Raw genomic sequence first — 13,645 nt, forward strand, 5'->3', positions numbered from 1 at the left:
GGGCCCTTATGTCAGCAATTCCACTTGTAACTGTACATTCATGTGACCTTTTAACTGGTTCATATGTAAATTAGGTTAAGCTACTTGAACCTATCATACATATTTGCCTCACCATAAATCTGCCTGTGGTGGGCACTCAGTAAATGTTTATAACAAATGAGAGATGGGTAATGACCGAGCAGCTCTTGCCCATAATGATTAAACACTAATTGACTCAATTCTTCATGTATTTCTTAACCTTTCAGCACGTTCTAGGCCCAGAGACCTAGTGGGCATCCCATGGGAACAACTGGGCTAATGCAGTGGTTTTGAGGATGGAGAATCTGCCTCAAGACTGCAGGAAGTTCATGCCTATCCCAGCTCTGTAAATAAGAACCCACAAAGCACCTTCCTTCACATCACTTATTCAGAGCCACGGTTCCCTGTCCCTCCATGGCTAGGCCAGGAGGAGGAGGAGGATTCCAGTCTTCTGAGGCAGCAACTTTCTCTGGGAAGGAAGAATGGGGGGGGGGGGGTGCTGTATGAAACAAATGTTGAGTAGGAAAACTGAGGACAGTGGGGAAAAATAATTAGGCAAGATTCACAAGAGGATGGCTATATTAAGACCCATGTATCTCAAATAGCATCTGCTCTTTCTACAAGTTCCATAAGTAGCTCTGTAGAAGCATGGGGTTCTCAGGCCAGAGAAAGAGCCCAGAAGTATGTGGCAGGTGTGCCATCATCCCAGTGACAAAAAACGAACTATTTGAGTATTAGAGAGCACATTGAAAAGGAAAATAACCACTAACTGTTCCCTGGGAGGTGATAAAGGGAAAATATAGACATGTGCCTTCTAATAGCCAACAATTCCTCCATGGCCCAGGAGCATAAAGATGGATTTGGATAATTGACCTGATCACTTTCTAACCATGTTCAGAACATCCAGGACCAAAAGGTCTTTCAGACTTCTCCCAGAATAAGAGAACAGAATATCATGGCAAAAAAAATTCTTAGAGAACACAAGGCAGAAGAAATTCTCTGGCTCTTTCAGTGAAATAAAGTTCCCAGTTGGAATGAATCTCTCTCAGCATGTCTTGCGCTCTAGTAGGGCATTGTACTGTATTTACTAATAAGGCATAAATGAATGTGACAAAGCTCCAACAGAAAATTAGTTCTTATTAATGCACAAAGCAGAATTATCATATTTAGCAAATAAAAAGACAGGAGCCCTGTTAAATTTGAATTTTAGATAAATAACAAGTATTCTTTGGGCATAAGTATGTCCTGTGCAAAATTTGGGAAGGACTTACACTAAAAAAAAAAAAAAAAAAAATAGAATCATTGCTCATCTGAAATTCAAATATAACTGAATTGTATTTTTCTGGCAACTCTGGTAAAAGACCTCCAGTCAGCCCAGAGCCTATTTCCAAGTCACTAGCTGACCAATGAGTTAAGGAGTTAAATCCTTTAATTCAAAGAGTTAAGAAGTTATCAGTAAAGAATCTGTATTAATACCTGATATATAATGTTCATTGGAAATAGTGCATTTTATGGATATTCTCTGAGAATGTTTCCATAACACCATTCAAAAATCCTCCTTTGGTAACTAGTAAGTGAATTGCTTCAAATATGTGCCTGTCTTTGGGATTTGGGAGTTCCATATAAACTCTTGTACTGTTCCTGAAATCTACACTTAGGAAATTCCTGCACTTAGGAAGAAAAACCCGGTGTCCTTAGGTATAAATGGGAGTGTTAATGCCCCTTACAATGCCTCCATGAGGATTGGAGCCCAGTGATGTACTGAGATTTCAGGTGAGAGGAGAAGATCCTTTCCTAACTCTACCTGGCTCCTGTCCTCCCAGGGCTGGGTGGATCCTAAAAAATCTGTGGAGGAGCCTTTCTTCCTGGGCTGTTGCTAAGAAGGAAACAGCCAGGAGCAGCTGGCCAAAGGAAACTCTTCCTCATAAAACAACCAACCATTTGCAGCAATTTTATTTGCAAAGATTTCCAGCTGCGACTAAATGGTGTGGCTGCTTGGTTTGTTATTTAAAAGAGTGACCCTAGTGAGTCCAGAGCTCTGAAGGAGGAAGAGTCTGATTTCAGAGGAGCATTAGTAGGAGGAGCTGGCACAGAGAGTGCCTAATTGAATTCCAGGGATGTCTTTGAGAATGCAGCAGCGCCTGGTGATAACACCTCAGACTTGGGGATGCCTCTTTATAATCCCCATGAGTCAACCCAAAGCCTTTCTGGGCCTCATAGAATAGTGTGATAAAATATCCCCAAGAGAGGCTAGGGATTGGAGTCAGGAACCAGAAGAAGCTATGTTTGGGAGGAGGGGAAGGAAAAGACTAAATAGAGACAGGTGAGGGATAAGTTGTCCAGCAGGCAGGTAGACAAAGAACCCAAGAAGAGGCAGGGAACCAAGCAGGAGAGAAGATTCATAGAGGAAATTTCCTAGTGGAGAAGAAGGGAGGAAATCCAGACATTTCCTAAGCAACACACTTGCAAGGTCAAGTACAGCGGGACTCTGGCGCCTCTGGCTCTCTCTCTCTCCTTTATACTGGTGCCTGATGTGCTGATGAATTATCTGCCCTGTAGCATGGTTTTTTGTTTGGTTTGGTTGGTTGTTTGTTTGGTTTTTTCCCTCTTGGGATGGATACATTTGAGAAAATGGAATTGGATGGACGTAGTCATCTTGAGATAACTACTAAGGGAAAGGTGTAGAAGGTCCAGGAGAGCTACCTTCCTGATAGACCACATGGGAGCCTCTAGGGCCTCAGAGAGATGGTAGCAAAGGTTAAACCCACTGTGGCTTCAGAGATATGTGGTTGGAGACCAGGCTTCAGAGAGAACATTAAGCCCAAATGTAAAATAAGCCAGGCAGGAAATCCTAGTACCTGCAGATTGCAGCTCACTTGCAGGAAATTTTAAGATAAAAGCAGCAATCCTGGAACATTTCTTCATGATTAGCTTTTTTAAATTTTTTTGTACCAGGGATGGAACCAAAGGGGTGCTTAACCACTGAGCAGCATCCCCAGCCACATCCTCTCCCACACACACTTTTTTAAAAATTTTGGGACAGCATCTCCCTAAGTTGCTAGGGCTTCACTAATTTGTGGCTTTGAACTTGTAATCCTCCTGCCTCAGTCTCTCATGTTGCTTGGATTACAGGCTTGTGCCACCATGCCTGGTGGTTTTAATTAGTAAATATTTGGGAAGATAATCTGGGTCAAGTTTCAATTTAACACTAAAAATACTGGGAAAAAACCTGCACTTATAGAACTGAATCAGCAATGAGTTTTTAAAGGAAATCCTTTTTTTTTTTTTTTTTTTTTAGTGGTACTAGGTATTGAACCCAGGGGTGTTCAACTACTGAGCTATAGACACAGCCCTTTTCTTTTGATTGGTTGATTGATTGATTGATTGAGACAGGGCCTCGCTAAGTGGCTGATCCTGATCTCAAACTGGATCAGGTCCTCCCCACTCTTGGGTAGCTGGGATTCTAACCTTGTGCAGGGTTTAAGGGGAATCTTCACTCCCTTTGGCAGAGTAGGTGTGCACTGTTTCAGAGGCCATCATTCAATCACTTCCCTGGCACAGTGTGCTGGGAATGAGGCAGAAATAAGACAGAAAGGCCACAGCTCTCATAGAATTTGCAGGGAAGAGAGACGAAGCATGTAATTATCATAGTTTGAAGAGTGTCTTTACTGGAAAGTCCAAGATGCAATGAGAGCATTGTTATGGTTTGGATATGAGGTGTTTCCCCAGAGCTCCTGTTAATGCAGGGCTATTCAGATGTGCAATGATTCAATTATGAGAGCTGTAACCTGTCAGCTTATTTAGTTTGAATGGACTTTCTGGGTGATAACTGTAGGCAGGAGAGGCATTCCTGAAGGAGGTAAGTCATGGGGGTGTGCCAGGCAAGGGGAGAGCTTCTCTATGACGCCTTCCCTCCACTCTGTCTTTCTCTCTTCTTCCTGATATTCTTCTCTCTTCTCCCATTATATTCTGCCTCAGCTTGGGCCCAAGGTAACAGAATTAGCAGTCTAAGGTCTGAGACCTCTGAATTGTTGAGCTCCAAATAAACTTTTCCTCCTCCAAGTTGTTCTTGTCAGGTATTTTGGTCACAGCAATGAAGAGCTGACTAAAGCAGGCACATAGCAGGGTGATGTTACTCCAAGGGACAAGAAGGACTTCCCAGTGGAAGCCTGAGGAATATAGCACAGGCAGGTAAAGGGTCATCTGCAAGTGTCTACTGGAAGGGGCATGCTGGGGAATATGTTCAAGACAGAGAGAGGAAAGAGCTGGAAGTCAAAGAGAATATAGTATCTTCAAAATATAAAGAAAGTTCAGTTTTGAAGGGAGGTGGGGTGATGTCTAAGGGCGAGAATGGCATGACACAATTTTGGAAAGGGAGGCAGGGACCATGCTGCGGAAGGCTTTGTAAACCATACGAAGGAGACGGGGCTTTATTACAAAGCAATGAGAATAACTGAAAGGTATTAAGCAGGCAAGTGATGAAATCACATTTTCATTTTAGATCATTCTGGCTGCAATGCAGATTTAAAATAAGCAGAACTGGGCACAGGAAGATCATTTAAGAGGCCCTGCAGCAACACAGGGAAGAAAAAGATGGACTAGAATGTGGTAGGGAACATGAAAACAAGCAAAGCATTCCAGAGGTGTCAGGAGGCTAAAACCTATAACAAATGGCAGGACTGGCTAGGAGATGTCAAGGATAGAGAATCAAAAAAGACATCTTGGAAAGTTTGATTTTAGGCAATTTGCTAATAGGGATGCATCGTTTTTAGGCATTAAGGATTTGGCTAGGAGAGGATGGGAAGGTACATTTGGGAGAAAAGGCAGGCAGTTTCATTTTGGCCTTTAGCCTCCAAAGGAATGTTTTTGGTTTTAGTTAAAACTGTAAACCAGGGGCTTCATTAAGAGGGTCTGAATAGAGATGTTACCTTGGGGTGACATTAGTTGTATCCCTGGCAAAGAATGAAAAAAGCGGAGGCTCTAGAAGACAACCCCAAGGAACACTCAAACTTGAAGAATGCCAAAAGAGAGAGAAGCACGTTCAGAAGCCTAGGTGGAATTACCAGGGAGGAAGAAGAGAATGGAGACAGTTGTACCAAACAAGGGCTAATATTTACAGATTACAGATTATGGAGAGAGCAGAAAGCTCAAGCTAGGAGAATATTAGGATTAGATCAGAGATACAGCCACATTAAAGTTGCTTTTAGTTTCAATCTGAAATTAAGAGCTTCATCTAGAGACTACAGTTCAACTCCTTTCTAGAAATTAAACAAGTTTAAGAAGGTACCCATCCAAACCTCCACCAATTGTATTTCACCTTTCTCAGAATTAATTTCCCCTACATGTTCCCACTATTTCATTCCTTCAGCTGGATCTAAGTATGCATTATGTTTTCTGAACACTTTTATGTATATCTGATATAGTACAAAAAATAAAATAAAAAGGATGTTCAAAACATTTGTTGGGGGAAAAAAAGTACAGTATTGAACATCAGGTGTAATCATATTTCTACTTATGCAAAACTATAAATTTATGCCCATATAGCTGTATATGCACAAAGATGGCTAGAAAGATACTCACTAATTATTTCAACAGTAATTGTCTTTGGTTAGTCAGATTTAAGGTCATTTTCATATTCTTTTCTGTGTTCTTCTGAAACTTTACAATATGGATACATAGCAATATTATACAAATAATGAACCACGAAAGCATAGCATAGGATCTTCTACCTCATGCAGTCAATCACTACCTCTAGGAGGCTGCACTAGAGTCATGGCTGGGCTATATGAGGTGAGTCAGGAGAGCAGCGCTCTATTGGATATGTTGGTCTTGCTTAAACAAACCAGACTAAGAAAAACCATGCATGTTGCTTCCACAGCAGCCTTTTTACTCAAAAAGACTGTGGAGAAGCAAAGGAGATAAAACCAAGTCCATTTCTTTAAGAGCACTCTTCAGATGCTAACAGATGCTTGTAACATATTCTCTTCCCAAGGCAGATCATTCCAAGGTAAGTAGCCTTGTACTCCCTTGGTTCTATGACTACTGTTCTCTCCTAGTGATCAAGGACTTGGGGATCAGAGAGTTCTGGGTTCAATTTCACACCGAACCACTCACTTGTAGCATGGCTGTGGACAATTCATGACTATGAGCCCATTCTCTTACATTATAAAAAGAAAATGATGTTTAAAACTCAACTATATTTTGAGGATTGAATGAGGTCAAACATGCAAAACACCTAAGAGTAACATCTAGCACACAATAAGCAAGTGCTCAGTACGTGGTAGTCGTTTTATATTAGAACAAGGACATGGTGCAGCAAGGTTTGGATCTGAAAAACTCTCTCCATTGTGACCAGTTGCCGTCCAAAGGGCCACCTTCCACCAGCGGTCATCCTGAGCAGCTCTTCCCACAGGTTCTGAGCCTCCAACCCCAGTCTCTGAAGCTCTCCTTGGTCTCTACCCACTGCCCCTTGTTTCTCACTCACCTATTGAGCATATTCGACTGATAGATTCTCTTCTCGTGGGTGTTGTAGCAACTGCTCTTGGGCTCGGGGATGAAGCTGTGTTCAGACAGCATGTCAGAAGCAGCAGTGGTGATTATAGCAATTCCATCTCTCACTCTGGCAGGGAGACCATAGTCCCACTCATCATATGATACAGAGATGAGCCCAGTGGGAAACTCCGAGGGCACTGTGTCTGTATCCCCTGCCACCAGACTAGGCACAATCCACGTGTAGCCATAGCCAGTCAGCCCTACTGAGTTGGCCACTTCAAAGATGTAGGTGGCTTCCTCCTTGGTACAGTAAAGAAGAATGATGGGGCTTTGAAGTTTCTTGAGCTGATTCTGGATCTTAGAATCTCCATCATCCAGGGACATGTCCAGTAAGAGGACTTCCTCTAGCTCCCAGCCCACGAAGCTGTTCTCGATGGTGCTGCGGATCTTGTTTACAAAGTCCTGGTAGCCAGGGAAGTAGGTGGTGACAATAGAAAAGATGTACCAGTCGTATTCTTCCATGATGTTGAGCATTACGGAAGCTTGCTGTTCAATGGATGGGCCAAACTGGAAGAACATGGAGGATTCATCCTAGAACAGCAAAGGTACAAAAAAGAGAGGAAAAACATTTGAATCACAAAAATTTTTAATAAGTTTCTGTAAGTATTTCTCAGAATTTAGAGAAAATCGACATAGATTTATACTCTTCTTATCTGAAATCCTTGGGGCCAGAGTCTAAGACGGTTCTTCAAAATAAAACATGTAAATATTTCTAGAGCAAAACAGGTAGAGTCCCAAAAAGTGAAGTTGAAGTTCTAAGTGGCCTCATTTCACTTCAGGTCAGACTTTGCTATCAGGTGAATTACAAACTACACACACACACACACACACACACACACACACATTCCTTCACTCTCTTTCCATTTTTCAAGGATTTCTGAATTTATCAATCGCAGATGTGTATAATTTAGTAACATTATGTACCCTAAAATGCTATCAATCTACCCTTAGACCTATCTACAGAGATAGCACAAGCTCACTGGTCCAGAAGGTATATGATGCTCAGGTATGAATACGAGGGGGAAGAATGTGTAAATAATGTAACAGCTAATGTGGTCTAACCTTTGCTCTGATAATACAATTTGCAAGTTAGAGTAAGGCTCAAATACGGCATCTAAGCTACATGTTAAAACTACTGGTATTCAAGCTCATATGTAAGCTTTATTCTAGAGTGACACGAGAAAATTATTCTTTCTTGTATCCACATAATGCGTCTTGGACTGACTACATACCACACAGACACCTTTCTGCCATTGCTGAGCATCTTCTATTTTCTCCTTCTTTTCAAGAGAGAGGCCATTTTACATTTCTCCCATTTTAAGCTGCATTTCACCTGCTGTTCTGAGATGTCAAGCCCTGTATTTTATCTCTACCTTATAGTGACAAGAATCTGAAATCGCAAAATGAGCATCCTCTCAGGCTTGTCCTGCACTCTCAGTCCATTTCCCCCTGATTTCCTCCTGGGTAATGGTATCTCTTTTCTTGGTCTGTGCCCCTGTCTTGAATCAGATGGTTCATCTCCATTTTATAACAATCCAGACTGACAAAATTGTGTCTCTCTCCAAGGGGCTATTCCTTTTTATCCCCCAACTAGTGTTTCAAAGTACAGTTACAAGAGACCAAGAAAATGGGCTTTTATACAAAATTATATAGTGATTCCTTAGTTTAGGAACATATTGCTGTACAGCTGAGAAATTGCTGAGTATTTCTTGGGCACCCACTATTGAAAAAAATACAGGTTGGGAAATATCCAGCTGGTGTCCAAAGACCCTGATTCGGCAATGAGAGCTGCCAGCCCCTTAGCTCTGCCAGAGCCATTTGCTTCTCGTGGCTTGAGCTTTATACATTTCCCACAGGCTACCCAGAATGGAAGAGCAGATGGATAGTCATCTGGGGGCAATTCTTCCTGCTAAGTGTAGAATGGTGCTTATCCTGGCTTCCTCCCCTGGACTTACCCATACATTTGTAGAGAAACTTAAAGGACCGTGAAATTCAGAAGAGCAGAAGGGGTGGGGTGCCAAGAGTGTATAGGTAGAGCAAAGGGAATTAATTCATACTGGTACGATTATGTCACATATGCACCCATTCCAAACTCTTGGTCAGGCACTGCTTCTAGACTTCTACAACACAAGATCTATCTGAAAACAAAGATGACCCCTCCTTAGGTTATAGACACAGTGGTGTTACGGATATTGATTCCATACACTGAAATCCAACCCCTCGGGCAATGGTGTTAGGAGTGGGATCCTTTGGGAGGTGATTAGGTCAAGAAGGTTCAAGCTTCAAGAATGGGAGTAGCACCCTTACAGACAGACTGAGAGCTACCTTGACCTTCCCATCTCATGCGGACAGACAGAAGGTGCCACTCATGAACCAGAGAGTAGAAGAGTGAGCCTCATTATATACCAAGTCTGCCGGTGCCTTGATCTTCCCAGCTTCCAAGATTGAAAACTAAATTTCTGTTGTGTATAAGCTACCTAGTTTATTGTACTTTATTACAGAAGCTGAAAGAACTTAGACACGTGGGAATCTAAAACAACAAAGCTTAATTATTCCAAGACTTGTCAGGGGCCCATAGAGAATCACAAAAACAGGAAAGAAAGTCTAGTGACAGAACAACACACCTAGAATAGCTATCACTTTAAAGAAATAATTACTTTTTTTCCTTGTTATGCTCCCAGATAAAAGGGAATTTGGGGGACTTCAAATGGGAACTACTATCCTGTGAATTTCTAAAAGCCCAGTGGTTATAGTAAAGTTGAAAAGCTTTCAAATATACCTCAAGATAGACAAGGCTTGGGTTGATAGAGATCCCGACTGCAAACAAAGTACATCTATAGATGAACCAAACTTATCATGAGGAAGCTCTTGAATGCCAAGTATACAGTGACACCACACTTGGCTCAAATACATAGCAAGAGTTAGCTATGAGAGAAATCCGTGGGGGTCCGTAACAGATAACCTCGTGCTAATGAGATTGAATTTAACGGAACTCAATCTATGAAATACCAACCTAACCCTCCCTACCCTTCTTGATCATTTTATACCTTCCCCTCCCAAGGTTATAAATGAACTTGTAAAGACAATGTCAGATATTATGAGAAGAAAGTCAATGCGGGGGAGAGTAGGAGAAGAGAAAATTAACAGGGGGCCATCAAATCCCCACCATATCCTGATTTCACCTTCTAATTCTGTTGTCCTACACAACTTCATTTTGCTTTGGACTCTTCTGTCCCCATCTACGCTCAGTTCAGCCATTTTATCTTGCCAGTCTTTCATTAACTAATGATACCTTCTAAGACCATTTAATCTGGCACCAAAAGGAGTTTACTGAAGCCAAAGAGAAATCAAGAGACAGAGTTATGGCTTGGGCAAATATTTCCCGGTATAATGAGTAGACCAGTGTTATTAATTTCATTGACACATCAATCTGGTGGACGGTGGTCAGGAATGGAACAGCTCTTTTTCAAAAAAGCTTTGGGATCACTGTAAGTTGCAAATGGTGACAGACTTTGCAAATTATGGCTGCAGCCACAAATCAAAGTGCAATCTTCATGTGTGCATAGAGTGGAAAGGACTGGTGGCCACACATCCATCTTTGCAGGCACCCAGCATGCACTGTGATCACCCACAAGTGATCAAGAATGAAGGACAGATATATAATTCTGTTTGCAGCTCACTATGCTTCCACACTTACATTTTTATCTCCTAATGTCATTACAAAATGTAGACATGCAGGGGTTCTTTGTGTAGCCTCCTCTTAGAAGAGATTCCCAGTCAAATTTATTGCATGAATGTACTTCTTCAACTTGCCTTGAAATCATCCCTAAATAAAAGGCTACCATAAATGAGATAAGCAATTAGCACAGGAAAGGTAGAATTGTACATTAGACCCTATCAGTCTACCACCTTTATGTTGTACTTCCATTACTTTGATGTTCATGGTGTTTATCTGCTAATAAGAAACAAACAAACAAAAAAAAAGTACTTTTTCATCCCATTATCTGCCTCAGAAAATAATTGCCTCAAGAATTAGCAGTACATGGAATTTTTCTTCTGCATCATCCAGATCCCCTACCGATCCACTTCTGAAATAAAGGATTAAGTACTGCAGCTACTGATCATGCCCCTGGCAGTAGTCTTTAGCTCAGCCCCCGCTTTGGGGATTGTCTGGCCTGAAGAGAGCCATTTGCCCAAAGTCATGCTCCCTTCCTGGAGTAAACAGTGTTGAATGACTGGTTGTCAAGGGGTATAAAGACCTGGTCTTTTTGCCCTAACTCCGGATGACTCTGAAAGGTCAGTCCATCTTGAGAATTAAGATTAACAGGGGTAGCTGGAGTTTCCATTAAAACTATATCATTCAGTACTTCCCCCTCCACCCAGTCCTGCCCCAGCTTCCCATCCCTTCCCTTTCATGGTGTCGGTCTCAAGAACACTCCCTAATAAGCCCCCTGGATATTAACCTTAGTCTCAGAGTCTGCTGTTCAGGGTACCTGACTCTACTCATCTTCCCTTTCCAATTGTAAACGAGGTGCCTTAAAAGAGAACATTAGATGTATTTTCAAATACTAAAATAACTTAGACTATAGAAAGATAAGTCTTTGCCCATTAGCTCCAGAGGAGAGAACTAGAATGAAGGAGTAAAAATATTAAAAGTGACATAGTACATGAAATGTGCATGCAACAATTGTGGATTTTTTTTTTTTTTTTTTTTTTTTTTTTTAAGGCAGGGTCTTCCTATGTTGCCCAGGCTTCAATGAGTCTCCCACCTCAGCCTCCCAAGTAGCTGAGACTACAGGCATGTATCATTGTGCTTGGTTCACAATGATAGCTTTTTAAAATGGAATGGGCCTCAAAAGGTAGGGAGCTCTTTGTCATTATGAGCATTCAAATGGAAGCAAGATTATTATCTGACATAAACCCAAATACTCTGGAAAACTCCATGCTCACCTTTAGGACCTGATTCAAATACCAGCTCTTTGATGGATGACATTTTTTTTCTAAACCCCCTCCCCACATCCAGTTAGTTCTATCTCCCTGGGCTTTCATGACCTTTTGTACATGCCTATCACAATGCTTAGCACACAGTAACATGTGCTTGCTTCCTCCTACTAAAAGTGTTTCTCAAGAGCAGGGCTATGCCTTAAACATCTCTGGATCCCCATGTGGTACCTGAAAAAAAAATTATACTGTTTGTTGCATTAATATTACCAAGAAGTTTTCCTTATTGGGTGGGAAATTAATGAAATGACACCGATGGTCACATTCAGTTCCAAATTTCTGTGCTAACAGTATGTGCCCACCTCGTGGATATAAGGTATGTCTGAAAACACGAGGAGACCCCTGCTATAGCTAGCCATGGTGGCAAAAAAAAAAAAAAAAAAAAATGCTACCAGCACTTATTTACTTGCCTTTGCAGCAAACTCAACTCTTCCAAGTCCCCTTCTCCTTCTCCTATTCGCTCTTAAATTGACTCCAATCAGTCCTTTAGCCCCACCAGTCCACTGAAAGTCCTGTAAAAGGCACGGGTGACCTTGATACCACCAACTCCAATGTCAATGTGCAGTCATCCCTGCCTACTAGAGCATTTGGCCTCCTTTATCCCCTTGCCATAAGAGCCTGCTAAATGGCCTCCTTGCCTCTGTCCCAACCCCTCTATCTATGCTCAAAAGGAAGCAGAATGATTCTTTTAAAATTTAAATCATAAGATGTTATTCTTTGCTCAAAACTCTCAATGGCTTCCCAATTTACTCAAAAAGAAACAGCCAGTACCCTTGATTTGGACTCCCCATTCCCCTTGGAAGCCCTGTGCTTGTGCTCCATCTTCTTCCCTGTGCTCAGGCATTTGCTCTCACTTGAGCACATTTGCATATTCCTGCCTCAGCCCTTTGCTCTAGTCACTGCCAGCCAGAAACATTCCTCTCCAGCTGGCCAGGTATCCACAGGGTTAACACATGCACCTCTTTCAAGTCTGGGAAAATCTCTCATCTTTTTAACAAAGCCCTCTCAGTGCTGACCACCCAATGGAGTACTGAAGCCTGCTGTCCCTTGTCATGGACATGCTTGATCCTCCTCAATGGCTCCATTCTCTCTTTTTTGCCATACTATTTACCAACTTCTAACAGTCTACATGATAACTTATATGATATATTTATTACAAACTTCTTGCCTCTTCCAAACTAGGATGGGAACACCATGAGGCAGGGATATCACTGTTCATTCCTGTAACCCTACACCCAGAATGGGCCTGGCCCACAGTGCAAGCTTAGAAAATTGTTGGAATTTAATGAATGGGGTTATTGATGCTGCAAGCAGGTAATTCTGAAATCTAGCTTGTCTTTGCTGGTTATCCAATTGCAACTATACTTTTAAATTCTTTCATATTATTAAAATCTGAGTACTTTATTACATCATAGGGATCAAAGTTCTGTAAGAACATGTGAATAGTTTCAGATTAAAATAAGTCTGATCTTGCTTTGCTTTACGTGAATAAACAAAATTCTCCTCTGTTCCTAATTCACTTCTTGAGAAAAATCTGTCTTATGAAAGAAGCCTAGCACTACTAGGCTTTCACAAAAATTTTTTTCCCTACCACCAGATTTAGAAGGTAAGTGTAGAAACAATGGGGTAAGGGGCCAGGGTTACCCTGGCTGCCCTGAGAGAAGTCCTGGGTATTCCTTCTTTACTTCTTCTACATGTGATGCAGAGTAAAAACAATATAGGGAGGAAAAAATCTCTTTCTTCTTCCAAAATAAAGGGAAGGATTTTTCTCTACCCATTCAATCCCAAGAGATCAGTTCCTTCGATGACTGGAAATCCTCATAACACACCACCATTTTCTCAGGTGACTAAGACTGGAGTTAGCACTTAGGATGGATCTGAATAGTGTCAGTCCTGTGAGCCATGGCTTTCAAGATAGGGAACATCTCTGATGTTCTCCAGCCTCACCATTGATCCAAAATATCATGACTGAAACACATGACAGAAGCTTACTGATGGAGAATCGTGATCTTTCCTGTCCGTTAAATGCTAGACTCTTCTTTAAATCTTTGAATGCAAAAGAGAACACTGGGTG

At 41.6% G+C, this 13,645-nt stretch overlaps 1 protein-coding gene across 1 annotated transcript in view; it reads right to left on the reverse strand.

The window, feature by feature from the left end:
* The window catches only part of Grin2b (glutamate ionotropic receptor NMDA type subunit 2B), a 398,278-nt gene that overhangs the window by 168,170 nt on the left and 216,463 nt on the right, over window positions 1-13,645 (reverse strand). The window contains exon 5 of the mRNA XM_076852688.1: window positions 6,503-7,101. Within this exon, the coding sequence (XP_076708803.1) occupies window positions 6,503-7,101 (599 nt within the window). The remainder of the gene's footprint in view (window positions 1-6,502; window positions 7,102-13,645) is intronic.

Source organism: Callospermophilus lateralis, chromosome 4 (genome assembly GCF_048772815.1).
Source record: "Callospermophilus lateralis isolate mCalLat2 chromosome 4, mCalLat2.hap1, whole genome shotgun sequence".
NCBI classification, from domain to species: domain Eukaryota; kingdom Metazoa; phylum Chordata; class Mammalia; order Rodentia; family Sciuridae; genus Callospermophilus; species Callospermophilus lateralis.